Here is a 17,339-nt window from a genome sequence, read left to right as displayed (position 1 = left end):
TCAAAACGAGGATGATTTAAAGGCAATTCAAGCGCACAGAAAGGCCTGGCTATACAGAGAGTTGTGTGGCGGTTGTGGGGTAAGATGAGTACTGGCCTTTTCCTAATGGACAATATATGTTACTCAAAGAGGAAACAATCCTGATGATAAAGAAATATGCAGAGAATCAGCCTTGGGTAATGAAAATACTCCTGCAGCTACAGCAAGACATGGATGTTGGCAAAGTGCTGTGTGTGTGTGTCGGTGTCTGACAGCCAAGTAATTCAGAAACATAGTAGAAACAGCTAATCCACATATATCCTGTACTTCCAACATTGCCGATCCTTCCAGGGAGATTGAGTGCCCAAAGCCATTTAGTTTCCACTGTGTCAGAGCGACTGCTAGCATAGCTGGAGTCCTTCTCTTTCTTATTTGTCAGAGAGAATATTGTAAGGAAAGGAAACGTATCAATGCAGAACCTGTCCTTCAGCACTGCTATAAAAGGGGAGTATATTTGTAATCAAACCACAACTGGCTAGCGTAGGCTAAGTGAAGGAGAAGGCTTCACCGTGATAGTCTGGCCTCCAACGTGTGAGAGTTTTGTTATACAAAGCACAGACTTTAATAGTTTTTGTGTGGGTCTTAAATACATTTTTAGTGAAAAACATATAACATATAAAAAGCATGTGGCTTAAACCGTCCACTGAAGCTTCTACTCCACTGGAGAGAGCAGAAGAAAGCATTAGATCCATGTGAACAGCACTCACATGACGGAGATATTGGTTGCTGTATTCACCCCCTGTTGATAAGAGCCATGAAGGGATCTTTTTATAGCGCAACTTCAATATAAGTGATGGGCGACAAGATCAACCGTCCTTGTTCTGTGCAAAAAATGCATTTCCTAAGTTCTGCTGAAGTAATCGAAACAAGGAGCGCGCACTGTGAGTCAAATCAAGTGGGTACCTTCCAAAGTTACAAAAGCCCCTCTTTGTGTTCTCTTTGCTGCAGCTCAGCAAGGAAACACAAAGAGGGAATTTTGTTCTCAAAAGACTGTAAACCTTGGCAGATACCCACTTTGGTTTGGCTAACTCAGACTGCTAAAACCTCATGCTAGTTTCAGCTGAATTCTAGGAAGCATTTTGTGTAAAGAACACTGCGAATTTGTCTCTAATCACTTCCCCTGGAGTTGAACGAGGCCTAAACGGACAGGAGAAATGTTAACGGCAACCAATAACTCTTCTAATGTACTGAGCATATGGGTGTACGTATACCTCAATATAGTATGTCAAGTGTAAGAATGCAGACTCTGAATACCTAACGGTACGATTGCTCCACGAGAGATTTTCCGCAGACTGCTCAAATATTAGTTTTTGATTTGGTCACTTGGGTTAGTGTGAAGGAGGTTGGATTTCTAGAGATTTCAGATCTACCTTCCTCAAATAAAAGTCCCTTCCCCAAGCCATTGGGTGAATCCCTTTTTTTTTTTACAAGACACTGGAAGTCAACAACTCGGATGTCAGTAGTGGTATAGTAAAAGAGGATGTTGTAACCTGACATGACAACACATGATGAGAAATCAATAGCCCCAACGCTTCACATTCTCTGAAAGGAAAATGAGTGAAAAGGAAAGGGTGGGAGGATATGTGAGTGTGGCTGAGTGTTGGTACATTTTTAATGTGAAAAGGATTTAAGTGGACCTTGACAGACATTGATTGTTGGTCCCATTAAACCAGATGACACAGCTGAATATAGATAAAGCATGGACTGAAACACAGAACCATATATGTACAGTATGTTCTGTATATCATATATTATAGATACAGTACACTACACATACAATATTTGCAGCTTGTGTACATTTAAAAGGTTGTGGTTGCTGTGATTGAGATACTTTCTTTCAACGTAAGTGACGGGGAACACAATCAATATATACAAACACAATTGCATCAATATATTTTACAATTAAGCTAAAGTTTCAGTTTTCACGTAGTCACTTTGGAATATGGATTGGGATTTCCCCCATCATTAAGTCATTGAAGGACTTTCCTTGTGGCTATTACAGCAACTTAAAGCTGTTCTATGGACATACTTTCATGTCAGTATTATTTTTAGATGTCACTTCGACCTGTTCTCAGAGTGTTGTTCAGCCTGCCAGTTCATTTCATTAGCCGTAATCGTTACAGTGCGACTCTATCCATGTCCACGTTGATTCAATCCCGTTGTGTACAATGGGGCGCCTGTGGCTCAGAGGTAGGGTCATCCGTTAGTCGCAGGGTTGGCGGTTCGATTCCTGTCTCTCACAAGTGGAAATGTGCCTAAAGCAAAAACACTGAAGCCCTAGTTACTACCATTGGGCAATTATCATCATCGCCATTGGTGTGTGTGTGTGTGTGTGTGTGTGTGTGTGTGTGTGTGTGTGTGTGTGTGTGTGTGTGTGTGAAACAACCCATAGCCTTGTATAAGACTGTTGACACTCCTAGTGTTAGTCTTTGCATTGTATCCACATTACAAACCTTTACGAAACATTGTAATATCTCTGACCTTTCAGTCGACACTATGTGGCCACCAAATTGTCATTGTTTTTGCTTGCGCTGTCTCCCGAGGTGTGCAGGGGCTTCTTTCTTTCCCGTTTCAGAAAATGTATGGAACAAACAAGTTAAAACCAAAGAAAGGGCACCCAGCAGGGGTTAGCTGCCTCGACGAGAAGGTGAACACTTTCATCTTGTCATTTCTGTTCTTTGGGTTGCCACATTCAGCATGCTGTTTTCTGCCACAAATAAAACATGAATGGATCGTAGATTTTACAGAACAACAAAAATAAACTGCAAATCCATGTGAGAGTACACATGTAAATCAATATTTGTATAGTTTGATGTGCAGGGATTTAAGATACTGGTTTAAGTGAGGCCAGAGAGCACCCCGACCACATTTCCTGCCCTGCTAATTTTTGGCCACTGTGTGTATTATTTACAACACGGGATGTCTCTCTGCACTACAGCTGTGCCGCCGTGGTGGAGGAGGCTCAACGGTGAATCAAGCTATTGGTTCTCTTTAGTTAATACTGCGAAGGAGTGTATCACCAATTCTAATGGGCCTCAAGTGCTATTGGAATGGGTAAATGTGAAGATCTATTCAGCAGGCTTTGTGGCCGAATAGCTAAAAAGAGCATGTTTATTTTCTTCTCGGTGTACTTGTACTATTTTCCATCTGTAGTGCATTGTCTATTGATTTTCTCCAGCCCCCTCTATCAGTCAGGCTTTAATAAGACAACACATGTCGCCTTTAAAAGAAACGTATTAGAATGTTAATGGATCACTCCACAGACCTGTTTGCCTATCTGCTGCGGTTGTGTGTGTGTGTGTGTTTGTGCGAACACACACACACGATTGTGTGTTTGCGTACGCGTGTGTGTGTCACCACATTTTCATTAAAACAGAAGACAACATTCATCTTGATGGTTTTAGAGAGTAAAGGGGGTGGAAAACAAGAAGATTGTGGCACTAGAGGGATGAAGGGATAAGGATGGAGAGAGTATTTGAAAGTGAAGAAGAAACCTCCTCGTGCAAAGTGGATTCATCTTCTGTCTTATTGCTCCTGCAGGGACCAATTTATCTTCATTTAGGTTTTTGGCACCAACCCCGATCCAGACCAGCCGCCTCAAGAAAGCAAGAGCTCAACGTGGCTCTTTGGCCCGTGTGCCTTGCATCCAGGGCTCGAGCAGTGCTGCTTTTTAAAAGGCTGAATATTTTTTGTTTGAGGTTTCTGACGATAAAAAAAACACGCTGTTGCCCACACAACTGTATTTTTAAACAAGTGAACAAAGCCTTGTTTGCTGGTTGTGTTGAAATAATTCTGGTATGCCTGCTAATAATCCCTTACAACCCACACAAATAATATACGCAGGTAGGCCGGTACTATTTTACAGTAATACAAAGGGTCATTCTTTATTTAACACATAGTTTCAAGACTTTTTTGTTTTGTTTATATATCAGCAATAATAATTTATAATGCATACAATAGAAATTGGATGTAAGGGAAGACTTCCAACCTTGTCATTAACTGATTATCAATAACCTACACAATTATGTTGAATTAATGTTTGTTTTTATACATTGTATTTTCAAAAATCCCTCCAATTGAATGAGTTTGTATTCACTAATAATAATAATAATAATAATAATTGAATGGGTCCATTCAAGATTTGTGCAAAGTTTCTTTATAGCTCGTATACACAGAAACATAACCATTATAAATCCATTTTTACTTGCTTTTGACCCTTATTTTTAACAGATTAAAAGCTCCTACTTATCCCCTTTTAGTTTTTATGTTCATCGTTATGTTTACAGTTAAGGGGGATGCTACATTTTCCATAATACATTTTTCTAGATGTAAAGCTCCTTCAGGAGTTTCCGGCTGCTGCCCTGTGTGTCTTTATTGAGCTCCAGCTCAGACCACAACACCCTCTTCATTCAGGGAATAAATTAACATTGATTTTAGATACGGTCGTACTGTAGCATCATGGCCTTGGTGGCCAAATAACTAACAATAACCTTCACAGCATGAGTGGGTGGGGAGGCGGCGAGGGCATCAAATGAAGACGCAGAGGAAGAGCGAGGATTATTCTGCTCTTCACTTCTCTTCACTTGCTGATTAAATAAAAATCTTTTGTCGGCTCATTTTCTCAGTATTTGCAGATGTCCAGCCCAGATGTGCACCGTGATGCACATTCATTTAGATTAAATAACACAAGACACATGTATTATCTCCTTCTCTCTTTAACCTGTTGATTTAACCCTCTAGTGAAGTTGCCATCTTGAGTAATACACAGCAATTACATTTCACCGCACTAAACACTGTCGCTCTGAATCCTCTTCCCCTCTTCCTCTCCTCTCCCTCCACATATGTAACTTTCAAAATCACATGCGGCATGATGCAGTTCAGCAGTCAGATGCTTGTTAATTGTTTTGCTGCTTGGAAAGGAAAGGAAGGGGTGGTGGAGTGGCGAGAGGGGGAGGGAGACGGATGTCAGAAATCAGAGGGACCCCTGCTGCCATGTCTGGATGCAGCATTGGCTGCGCAGTGAGAAGAGAACGGGAAAGAGACGGGGCAGAGTTTTGTCTTCCTGGCTGTGTTGCGCTGTGCAGTCTGGTCGAGGTGCCCTACTGACAGCTCAAAGATTAATAGATAGAGCTCTGTATCGCACATAACATCAATTCTGTCCTGCTTTCTCTTTCATTCTGAATCTCACTCCCTCATCACTCCTCCCTTCCCCTCTCTCTCCTCTCTCCCTCCCTCCCTCCCTCCCTCCCTCCCTCTCTCGCTCTCCCTCCTGCTGCTGCTGCTCCAGGTCCCTCGCCGGTCCCTCTCCTCCGTATTAGTTTCCAAAAGGCATCTTTAATGCTGCCAGAGAGCGCACTGTGAGGCAGCGAGAAAGCGAGGCGAGCGGATTGCTATCTTTGTGACAGCTTTTCTGCTTGGCGGGCTGCGTGTGAGCCAGGGCACTGGACTGGACTGTGGTGTTTCGTGGAGGAGGTAGGAGGGGAGGTGGAGGAGGGAGAACTGAGGGGCAAGCTGGACAGATGGAGGACGGCGCCCAACAACTGGGACACTGCATGGTTGACATGAAGGAACTGAGTGCCAACCCTGAAGGACTGACTGCTGCCGGTGAGCTCACTGCGCTGTGCAGTCCTCTGTGTTCTCCTCTACATCTCTCCTCTGTCCTTCCTCATACAGTTAAACTCTGAAACACCTTGTCTGCTATTACAACTGATTCTCCTGTGCAGGTATCCTACTCTTTCTATAAATGCGTGTCCCATTGATGTCTAGTTTTTGCATATTTTCCCTCTTATTTGTGTTTGCAGTGGTTCTCTCTCTCTCAAACAAACATACAGAGTGTGTGTGTGTGTGTGTGTGTGTGTGTGTGTGTGTGTGTGTGTGTGTGTGTGTGTGTGTTGGATAGAGAGTGCGAAGGGTGGAGGTATCGGTGAGAGAGGGAAACGTTTTTTCTAAGCACGATGATCAATAATCACTGACTGACTGAATTCAGTGAGGCATCCTGTTGTTGGATAAGTCGTGCCTCAGGGGTCACATTGTTGCAATTATTATTAAAAGAACATTAAATCTTCACGGCATTAACATGCAGTGTTTCCAGGTGAGTCATGTTGATAACTTCACAGTCAAGTGTCTCCACAAATTATTCCACAGAATTGATTTTATAACTTATTGGCTGACTTTCTACAGGTTTCCTAATAAATGTCAGGTTCTTCCATTTTGTGGTGGAGTTAAAATCACAAATAGTTTGTTTCAAAATGTAATCAATTCTGTCAGAGAAGGTAATTAATCATTTTCATTTTGGACAACATTGAATTTAATTTTGAAGTAAAACACTGGTTGGCATGTCTACACATTCTCGTGTGTGTGTGTGGGTGTGTGTGTGTGTGTGTGTGTGTGTGTGTGTGTGTGTTTGCATGCATGCATGTGTCTATCTGTGTGTCTTCCTATGTGCATGTGTGTGTGCCTTGCTTTTTTTTACTGCAGTCATACTCCTTACAGCCTGAATGTGTTGTCACTAAAAAGCACTGGCAGAGGCAAACTAAATGTCTTGAGTGCCCATCACAACAGGAGAATGCTAAAGAGATTAGCCATATCAGTGATGCCACAAAGCCTGCTCTCCAAGTTTAATACCTTTTGCTTACCAAAAGGACAGACACTGCATGCAGCTCCGCTAAGCATTTGCGTTGGCATGCAAGCTCAACACCAGCATCTTCCCCATGGGGATAAGCAAATGGAGGCGTACAAAGAGGAATGAAAGCGCAATTCATGATGCCGTGTCTCCTTTGCCTCGAACCACAAAGATACACGCTGAACCGGAACACGCACAAACACACACACACGAGGAAATACACACACCAGTACATCCTCACATGTGCAGACGTACGCATGCATGCACACAGCCACACACATACTCTTATAGTTATGACCTGATTGCGAACCCCCGATACGCGCCACTATAAAATCACACAGTCACAGTTTGGAGATGACATCTGACAGGTGTGGGAGTATACCAGTAACGACAAACACCTCACTTGTACCTCTGTTTTGCTTCCCCCAAGCACCCCGTGAGACAAAAGGGAAGAGCAAAGAACATAATTACCATGTTTGGCACGAAAGACAAGTTGACAACCCTGCATTATCAGTCGCAAAGGTGAAATAGTTTATCTCCTCCTTCCTGACAGGAGAGAAAAGTGGGTGCTGCTCAGTACTTATTAAGGTAGGACTGAATTTGCATTTTTACAAACTCACCCACCGTAAGGGGTAACACACAAAAAAAGAAAGATGTTATTTTTACCTATTAACCATCCATTACAGAATGTTCAGATGCACATCTCTCAATGAAAGCAGGCAACGTAATTGATTGAGATTTCATCGCACAATGCTCGACATCACAAACTATTGTGGAGCAGAATGTCTCACTCCGTGCCCTTGTTAACCCTCCGCACTCCATCTCCCCTCGGCGCAGTCGAGACCTCTTCAGCACACCCAACTGATTCACAACACTTCATTAAACGCTGGCAACAAAACCATCTGTCGCCTCTCAATCTCCCAGGGCAGTAATGTGACAATAACTCACTCTTCCATTCAGAACCACTTGTCCTAATGGGATGCCTGTTTGTGCAAACATCAATTGTGTTAGCGGTATGTTAGCCTGGCTGATGACTGAATCATCAGAAAGGATGTTCAGGTGTTGTTAAGGCTATTTGTTGTTGTTCTTGTTGTTGTTGGAGGTGTTTTTTGGTGGATTGGTTTATTCAGAGACGTCCATTTACATCCCCCAAATATCAAAGCCCCATGGTGAGCCAGCCACATAAGTGAATTATTAATATTATCTCAAAATCCAAAGTAAATTCGAAAATAAAAACAGGACTTAGGCACAGGCTCTTACATGTAATATCTATTCATGAAGAGGATAAGCAGGAGTGATTAAGAGTGTGTGCTATACCCACTGTGAGAGGGTTTATCAGAGCTCTTTTTGGAAATTGCTTGATTTTCTTTTCTTTTTTTGTTGAGCTGGAAGCACATGACGGGGACCGGAGCAGCGACACGCACTATTTTGGAGCTTTTCCACAATTCTTTTTTGCGGAGTCAGGAGGAGCGGGGCAATCCCATGTGAAATCTGTGTGCGCGCACTCCCCCACACTTCCATTTCCTCCTTTCAGAGTATCTGCTAGAAGCTAGTGAGTTGTTATCACACCGTGCAGTGGTTGAGGAAGCAGGGCAATGAGAAGGGAAGAGGGTTAAATGATCATCTGCAGGACGGACAATTTAAGTCCCTATACATTAATTAACTTTGTCATTCTAGAGAAATCACCTAGTCTGCTCACAACCTAATAAATTACCCTATCCTCTCCCTTCAGCGTGCCTTTTCCCCACTGATACCACCCGCAGACAGGGGGGGGGGTGATAGATTGGAGGTACAGTGGAGCTGTGCTGTTATTTCTAGAGCCAGATGAAACTGCAGTATAGCGGGCGGGCACACCTCATTTGCTTTTGGCCCCTCTGGGAGTTACATCTGCATGTGCCCGCCTGCCTGCCTGTCGCCTTGCTGAGCTTATTACCATATTCATAATGCCAGCGGATATCGATTTTAAATACCACATCTGTTCCACTTTCCTCCACACACGGGAGCCGGATCACCTGTGGGCTTCATGCGCTAAAGGAGACGCGTGTGAGATCGACAGTACGTACAGGTGGTTGACCTTTCCCCCCCCCCGTGTGATGGGTAATCATTGTAATTTGACTTTGTGCACTTGTTTTGGTCTGCCCGATTCTCACCAAGAGGTTAATGACTCGTGTTCTGTGCTCAAAGGCAAGAACGGTGTCACAGTGTACATAACAGGTGTTCTGTCCTCAGGTCGCGTACGCATAATCTCTCTCATGATTTTAATAACGGGAGAAATGGTCTCCATGAACAACAGTTTCCAGAGCGACACCATTAAATGTCATGTATTTGTTCTCTAAGATGCAACGTAACCTGTGTTGCCAGGTCTCCCAATCAAAAGCATCTGGCACGGTCCTTCTATATTCTATAAATACTTGACACACTCACAAGCTGTGCTCTGGAATTCAGACATCTTTTAATTCCAGTCCTCCTCCTGCTCCACAATCGAGCACATCTCGTTGCTTTTCCATGTGCGTGCGCGTGTGTCTCATGATCAGTATCCCCAACCCATATCAGACCCAGACTCCGCTTTTCTTCTTATCTGTATTCAATTAGTTCTGCAATGACGGATATTTCCCAATGCTTTCTACCACTCTAGATAAGTCGGTGTGTAGCACAGATGGAGTCCTCCGAAGGAACTGAGCTATTCAAGTGACAGTCCCTTATGATGGCACCAGAGACGTGACCCAACAGCTGGCACCGTCTCAGCCCACCTAACTAAAGGGCTCTGTGTTGCCGCCACACAACATGCCATCCAGGCTTATTAAAGTTTCATCAGCACTCGCAAGGAAGCCTTAGCGGTGACAACACGAGGAGACACGACCCCCGAGGAATGGGATGATGAGAGTAATGTGCAAATCACATAACGACACAGAAAGTATATTTACATACTTAATTGGCCTATTTGTGTGTGCGTGTGTGTGTGTGTGTGTGTGTGTTGCCCATGCACTTCAACCACGTGTGCGCTTGATTAATTAGACGGTTACTGTACTTGTATGCATAACAGATATTGCTCTAAGTTTGCATAAGCCTGTTTATTCAAATGTAGCCCATCCTGACAGCAGCTGACGAGCTTAATTCACTGACACTTGAGAAAAACGCTGGCAAATTGAGATTTCGTTTTAAATTTGGTCAACACATTCGCTGAAACTTTCGATTTGCACTGCCAGTCGCTTGTGTTGTTTTCTCAAGTTGCCTCTCAAGAGGACACCGAGTAATGCTAAGGATTCCCATCATTCGTATGCTTGTTGTTAATTAGCAATCCCTGTATCATTGTTTGTTTTTTGATTTTTTTCAAATCAAAAACCAACTCTGTTTCTTAAATTAAAGGATTTTTGAATGTTGTGTATAATATTCCACCCTAAACCTATTTCATCACATTGCCGCGATCTCGAACAAATCCATATTTATCCTCCCCAAGATGGAAAAACCAAATCAAGTCATGCAGTGCATCTGTGATGTTGTGAAGAAACACTTTTGAACTTTCACTGACTCGATACTTGATTACCCGTAGAGATCGTCAGTTATAAACGTATCTCATCTATTAGCATGTGGTTCAGTAGAACGCTCCTATTGATAGCAAAGTGCTATTTTTCATTGAGTGCCAAAATCTTCCTTTTTCTTTATCAATGGAAGATCCCTGGAGAACAACTGCACCTGCTTTGCCTCACCCCCAGGTTCCCTCAATATTTGCTCTGATAATGTTTTCTTGCCGGGTGTTTTCTTTACGGAGGGTCAGCGGTCGCTGCTGGTGTCTTAGGAAAGGCAGGTTTTATGTTTTCCCAGCATAAAATCTTGTCTTTCCTCATATTCTTACCTTAACATTGCATCATTTTGTTATACGATTGATGTTTAGTCAGATCGAAGATGACCGCGAAGAGCTTGAAGTGTGATGAAAGGCTTCACAACAAAAGTGACCCGACTTGACATAGAAGCAGCCAAGACAGAGTGGCGACTGCAGTAATTATTATAAAACACAAGTAAATCATTTTTAGTGAAGGATCCTCATTATATACAATGACTATTACCTAAAGTCGTGCGGCTCCCATACATCAGTAGGCATCGAGCATCCATGGCCCATTAGTTCGGTTGATGAGCCTTAGAGAGGCCAATTGTGTCCAAGCACCCCAGGAAGAGGAGAGCGGCATTTCCCCTCTACGTGTTTCCATTATGCAGGTGTTTCGTCTGTTAGGTGTTTGAATGGTTGTGTGTCGGACTCGCAGAGTGATGAATGAGAGTCAGCGTTGGTGACAAATGATACAAGCAGTCAGTCCTCCACTCATCATGATGGCATAAGCCCTCTAGGACAATGGATACCTTCCTACATTCTCTTGTTCTGACACTCACAAAGAATGCAATGTGTTTGCATAATCTATCACGATCTATCGCATCCATCACTTTGGTGTTTTCCGTCATGCTCCTAGCATGCTAGAACACTATCTCCTAAAGATTTGTCATTGTGCTGATTTTAAAATGGATCAGATTCAAACGCCTTGTCTGCTTTATATTCTGTGTGTATGGGCTGTGACGTGATCCCTTTTCTTTTGAAATAGTGGAGGAATTAGCAACTTTTGAGGATAACACAAAAGTCGTTGACAGGTTCATCTGTGTTAAAAGTAATCATTAGTTGCAGCCCCACACGTCAACTTTCAATGTGTGTTATTTCTTTGTTTCCTCCATTGATCTAATGTTTTCCTCTTCCTCACTTGTATCTCCCTCTTCCTCACTTGTATCTCCCACTCCCTCTACAATTATCTCAACTCCACTCTATCTTCTCTCCTTTCTCTGTCTCTCAGGTGTTATTCTCACACCCAAGCTGCCTCAGATGGAGTTCAGCCTTGGTAAGTCTTGTGTTTTTCTCTGTGATTCAAGGGTCATTTTGAGGATACGCTACACTTTTCTGATATCCTTCTAAGCACACTAGATAAAGGCTTTGCTTGCATGGTTGCACACTTCCAGTAATGTCAAATTCCTCTTTTCTAAACACACCGAAGGTTTACGGCTCGCCGGGCCCCTTGGCTAAAACAAATCCAAATGCAACTGTTGTAAACAAACACCAAAAAACAGTCACATGCTGACAGCTACACTAATGCAGAAGTCAGTCAGAATTAGTGGCATACCTGCCAACATGCTTAATCTGTTCTCAATGCTGACACATACACACACCCCGAGTGTGGCTAGAAGGGACAGCGTAAAAAAAGGCATAGAGGAAACATTAGACAGAATGGCAAGAGGGTACTTTTGAACTTTTCGCGGAGATGGCCTCATTCATTTTTTATGCGACTGAGATGTTGGGATTCTATTTCTAGACAATTCATTGTGGCTCAGGTTAAGTTTCCTCAAGTGAAAATGCAGACATAAATAGTATCCCTCTGGTCTTTGACAGAAGAGATTGACAGCATCAAAGACTGGAGTCCTGGCTCCTTTATTTCTATGTTTTGAGGCGACTGCAACAAAGGCTTCCCACTGTTGTGTTCGCAACAAACAACGCATGAGGACAGATATTCCAGGAATGTGGCTACAATTTCTATTTCATCTCAATAGTGTAAGGAAAGATTATATTACGACGAACGTATCCTCACTAGTGTCATTAGATGACCTCCAGGCCTGGGAAGTGCTCAGTGTATGTCTTATGACCATTAAAACAGTTAATGTGTTTAAACTGCAACCGCACGTTGATTCCTCATGAACGCTCATGATGGTCCCACTGCCATTACATAAAGGGCAACATTACAGTGAGTCATAAAGACATGTAATCAGAGTCCATTCATATAGGGATTGTGTGGGGGCTCAAGAGGGGAGTCCTTATTGTGGAAACATGCACTAGCTCTCACGAGTGCACTCAAGTGTGTGTGTGTGTGTGTGTGTGTGTGTGCACGCGTAGTAGATACAGGCATATAAATATATTCTGCAAAACCTTTGTAATAATTACCTCAAAAAGTGTTAATACGTAACATCTTTAAACATCGAGCAGCATTGAAAAGCTCAGCCACCTCTGGTAGCAACAGTAGATCTGCATCAAGTCAAACTTAAATCATGAAACAAGCTTTCATACACAAGAGGAAGCTCAGTGTGTCCTGTATACAGGAAAAACATGGTCAGAGAGAGAGAGAGAGAGAGAGCCCACACAAACTATTTAGTGGCTAAGATACAATCATAATGAATGAAAGGCAACAGAAAACATAAATATTTTGAAGCTGCTTTTGACAGAAGCAGTCAAAGTAAACCCGAACCCTCATTGAGCTGTGGAAGAGGGGTCAATTTACAATGTCGTGTTTACAAACCGCAACCGACAAATCCTGCTCATTAGTCCTCCAGTGTTGTCTGTGTCTCCAGAGCGAGCTTTTCTAAAGTGTGAAGAAAAAACATTGACCCTAATGATGTTGTCTCGGCCTTGAGGTGTTTAATAGAAAGCCTGCATTACACGCTGTAGGTTTTCGAGTTTGAAAGAAATTACAAATAAGGAGGCGAGGAGAGTTTAATTAAAGTTCCAATCTGAAAAATGTAAAATCCAGCATCTTTAAAGCGTGACTTAAAAACTACGTCAGGAGATCTCTGCGTCACCTGTCCCTCGATTATATGGAAGTTCAACAGCGAATTATTGGAGTACTTATTTCAAACTTCTTTGCTGCGGACGATGCATTAAAGCTTAACAATATGATCAGTTTATTAAATATGAAACTGCATGGACTAATAACACAGACTGACTACATCCCTCCTTACTTCTGCACAGTTAAAGTACAATACAGGGGGTCAACCTCTTGTCAGGCGCTTTCGCTTGCTGGATTTTTAATACGGCGGCTCAGGATTTATCTTTCAAACCAAAAATAATGAGGATGTGAAGAATCTTCTCTAAATGTAAGATATAAACAAACAAGCTCACCGGAGAAATGTTAATGTTCATGTTTCTGTCAATACCGACCAATTTAAAACTGCGACTCCCGTGCCTCAGTGGAGACGGTCAGTAGGATAATTATTCCCGTTATTTTCCAACCCTTTGATGAGACGAAATATTTATAAAACTAATAGTTAAATATTGATCTTGTTATGAAGCCTGAGCACCGCTTCATTCATTCATCAAAAGTTGCTCTTAGATTGCTCTTCGGGGGAACACAGGTGCCTCCCTGGCTCCCTCACAATTTAAACAGTGAAGTAGATGTAGCGGCAACTTAACAGAAGCATATTTAGATTTTAAATATCTCGTACGCTCGTCTCCTCTTTTAAGTTTTATGTTCTTTTATCAGAGTGTCCGTGTAAATGATGGATGTGACATGTTGAATATCAGGTCAAGTCTGTGCGGTGATTAAGAGTAAAAGCAAAATCTGACTTGTTATTTCTACAAAGTCTTGCAAAAGCCTTTTGTTCTTTTCCAAGTAAAGGGGTCTTGGTTCTTTACAGTCGTGGAGTTTTAAAGTTTGTTTTCCCCCACAAACTGAATTTATAATAGACTCCGACAGTGTTTGAGATGGAGTGTTACGAGACAGGAGGTTTACAAATACAAAAGATAGTAAAATCCCCTGTTAACTGTATTTTCTTTGCATATATTTAATGCATATTGGCGTTCGTCCAATGAGGAGTGATCGTACGCACCCAGCGTCTTATTCTGAGCTTTCCGCCGTTTTTGTGCGCCCGCTCCGACCGCTTCTATTCAGAAAAGTGCCGGTGATGTCACTGTAGCAAACGGAGGACAGGCTTCATCATAACAAAGACTCAAAAAAGCCGATTTTGTTGGAACATATCGTGCGGACGGACACTGACTGCTTATGCCGCTGTGTGTTGTGCTTTTATCCCCGTGCGCGCTATCTTCAATCAAAGAGATACGGCGTTGCTAGTCTATCATGCAATGGCTGTTGGAGTGGTGATCTGTTTTCAAGATATTATATCTGGGATTTATTGTAATCGCTGGGAGTGCTTTTTTTTTATTATCAAACATTGGGATGAAGCGCTCCCCAGCGCCTTTCTGAAAAGACGCTATGTGGGCACACAGATGTAAATGTCAGCTTGACAAATTATACACAATTCTTTTCAAATTCGAGGCAGCGTTCACATATGAAGCAACAGATTACAGGCATTATATTGAAGTACACCATATGCTTGTCAATATCTTCTACATTTACATGAGTTATTAGCAGCTCTGTGCAGCAGGTGAAGGACATATTTATCACAACGCGACAGCCTCTGTTTTCCCTCAAGCTTTCCCCAGACGCGCTGGCAAACAGGTGTGCAAATGGTGGCACATGCAAATAATGTTGTCAAATTAATTGAAGCGCTGAAATAATTATCATGATGAATAAGCGTCTTCTGGAGATGAGCATATATTCCTGTCTCATGTGGCAACTCCCAGAGCGTCCCTCACGATTAAATGGAATTTAGATTCATTGTGGGATCTCAGAGGCCCACTGCATTAAAACTCATTTCCAGCACATTCATCTTGAAAGAGCTCAGCATACTCCAATCACACAAAATAAATACAGCATGGTAATTGAAGCGCCCAAGGATGGGCAAACATTATTACTCCAATTGCTCAATTGTTATGGTAATTTAGGAATCAGTCTCAGTATACTTTGGTAGTTGAGTCGCTTGACTAAAATCGCAAGTCATGTCATTGTTGAATTAATTCTCACCTAAGCTAAGGCAAGTGATTCACTAACAAACGACCAACAATCTACAAATGTTCTCGAAGGCGCTCTGCTCGACGCTCAATCCATTATTTGAATCTCTCTCACTTTAATAGACCATTCTTCTATTTCCTCCTTCCATGTCACTCGCTCCCTCACCCCCTCATTATCTCCCCTCTCACTCAGGCTTCCTTCCTCAAACTCCAAAAACCCCTCTAAGGGACTCCCTTATCATTTCCTTCTGTCGCCCTCTTTATTTCCCTTTCCTGCCACTCCCACCCACCATCATAATAGCTCTGACCTTTAGAGGGTCAGTCCGAGTGGCATATCCCTGTAAGAGAGCCAGTGTGGCGATGCATGGTTGCATACCCGCTCCCATTTCATTTGTGGTTAACTGTGCAGCGCGTCAGGGAAGATCCCTCCGGCCGGTCAACGATACATCCCCTGAGGTGACTGATGGGGACAGTCAGCAACTTACCTGCACTATTCCATTTACTCTCTTAGGTCTTGTGTGTTAAAAAGGAAAAATAATGATAGACACATGTCAAGAGGAGAGAGCCAGCGTCATTTAGAGAAAGGGAGAACGACAAATTGGATGATATGATGTGATGAAACAAACTGAAAGAGAAAAGATGAAGCTCTTTCAGCACATCGCTTCAATGCTATGTGCAGATATGTTCAGTACGCAGCTCCGTAAACAGTTAAACTCCTGTAGCACCTACAGTGACACAACAGACCCCCTGATCACAGGCTTTGTGAATGAATATCAGTGCCAATGTGCTTTTCATTACTTTAGATTTGGTTTGTGCCTGCACACAAACTCCTCTGCTTCAGCCTTCCTCCTGCATAAGCAAATGCGAGACCTCCTTTAATGTGAGTCCAAAGGACCTGGCACCAGGATCATAAAGGGAGAAAAGGAATGTGGAAGCATAATAGCCCCTAAGAGATAATACATGCGCAAGCTCTGCTGCACGGCAAGATATTTTACAACCCTATCTTGTAGCCTTTCCTAACATCAGCTGCGGAGAGAATCAGAGGCTCTGAATGTTACTGTAGTCTCTACTATTACCAATCCCAAACATGTTTGCTGTCGGTCTTTCGTGAGCGGCAGACACGGCATGAAGTGGTTTTAACCCCAATTAAGTCACCCTGGATTTATTTCAGAATTGTGCTAAACTTCCCAAATAAATCGTCCGACGTTTGAAGAGTGGCGACGGCGGATTCATCACCTGAATGACGAACGATCTGACACACACACACATCAATACTTCTTAATCCCAGTTCTGAGTCTGACTCGTTACTGGCTTTAAATCTTAAATGGTTAAAGCCTCGGCATCCAAAGTTAAATTCATACTTATTAGATATTCTGTTCAATATCGCTTCGTTCTTGTTACAGAAACCCTTCATGTTGAATCTAATTGATAGTCATCTTTACATTTTGACAAATAATGACTTTGATTTTTGCTATAAAAGGTAATAAATGTACAAAATGTAGGAACCTACAACAACTATAGTCTGGTTACAAATGGGTTTCTACCAACTGCATTCCCCTCCTTTTTATATCAGCAGCAGAACAGCATCAGTAATCCATGTTTGTAGGTTTGCCTTATAATGGCCGCCTGCACTGAACTCCATTTAAACCCTAGTTATTCCTTTCATGATTGAATGCATACTATTCTCCCCTGCTGTGACCGAACTGCTCGCTACAAGACTTCTACCAATTCTCAGATAAAACTGAGAGCTTTCAATGTCACAACACTTGAGTCTTGAGAAAAGAAGATCCCACCTACTGCTTTTGCTCAGCATCACAATCTATTCATCAAACGTTTCGGCCGATCTGGACCTTCGGCGAGAGTGTTTCCCACATTTACATCAAGATACGCATTTGTTCTTGATGACTTTGCCGGGTTACATAAAGGTTGAATAAAATAAGATATTGTATTTTGAATAATATTAAGTGAGTGTCCATCACCAGACCTTGTCACAGGGTTTTGAATGTCATAGTTGGTAACCAGTATCCATTA

At 42.5% G+C, this 17,339-nt stretch overlaps 1 protein-coding gene across 1 annotated transcript in view; it reads left to right on the top strand.

Moving 5' to 3' along the window:
* Nucleotides 1–17,339, top strand: part of LOC115007197 (type II inositol 3,4-bisphosphate 4-phosphatase-like) — a 99,235-nt gene that overhangs the window by 70,654 nt on the left and 11,242 nt on the right. Inside the window, exons 3-4 of the mRNA XM_029429955.1 lie at nucleotides 5,327–5,643; nucleotides 11,494–11,538. Of these exons, the coding sequence (XP_029285815.1) occupies nucleotides 5,559–5,643; nucleotides 11,494–11,538 (130 nt within the window). The 5' untranslated portion in view covers nucleotides 5,327–5,558. The remainder of the gene's footprint in view (nucleotides 1–5,326; nucleotides 5,644–11,493; nucleotides 11,539–17,339) is intronic.

The sequence above is a fragment of the Cottoperca gobio genome, chromosome 1, assembly GCF_900634415.1.
Source record: "Cottoperca gobio chromosome 1, fCotGob3.1, whole genome shotgun sequence".
Lineage (NCBI taxonomy): Eukaryota > Metazoa > Chordata > Actinopteri > Perciformes > Bovichtidae > Cottoperca > Cottoperca gobio.
This window is presented reverse-complemented; position numbering and strand designations above follow the sequence as displayed.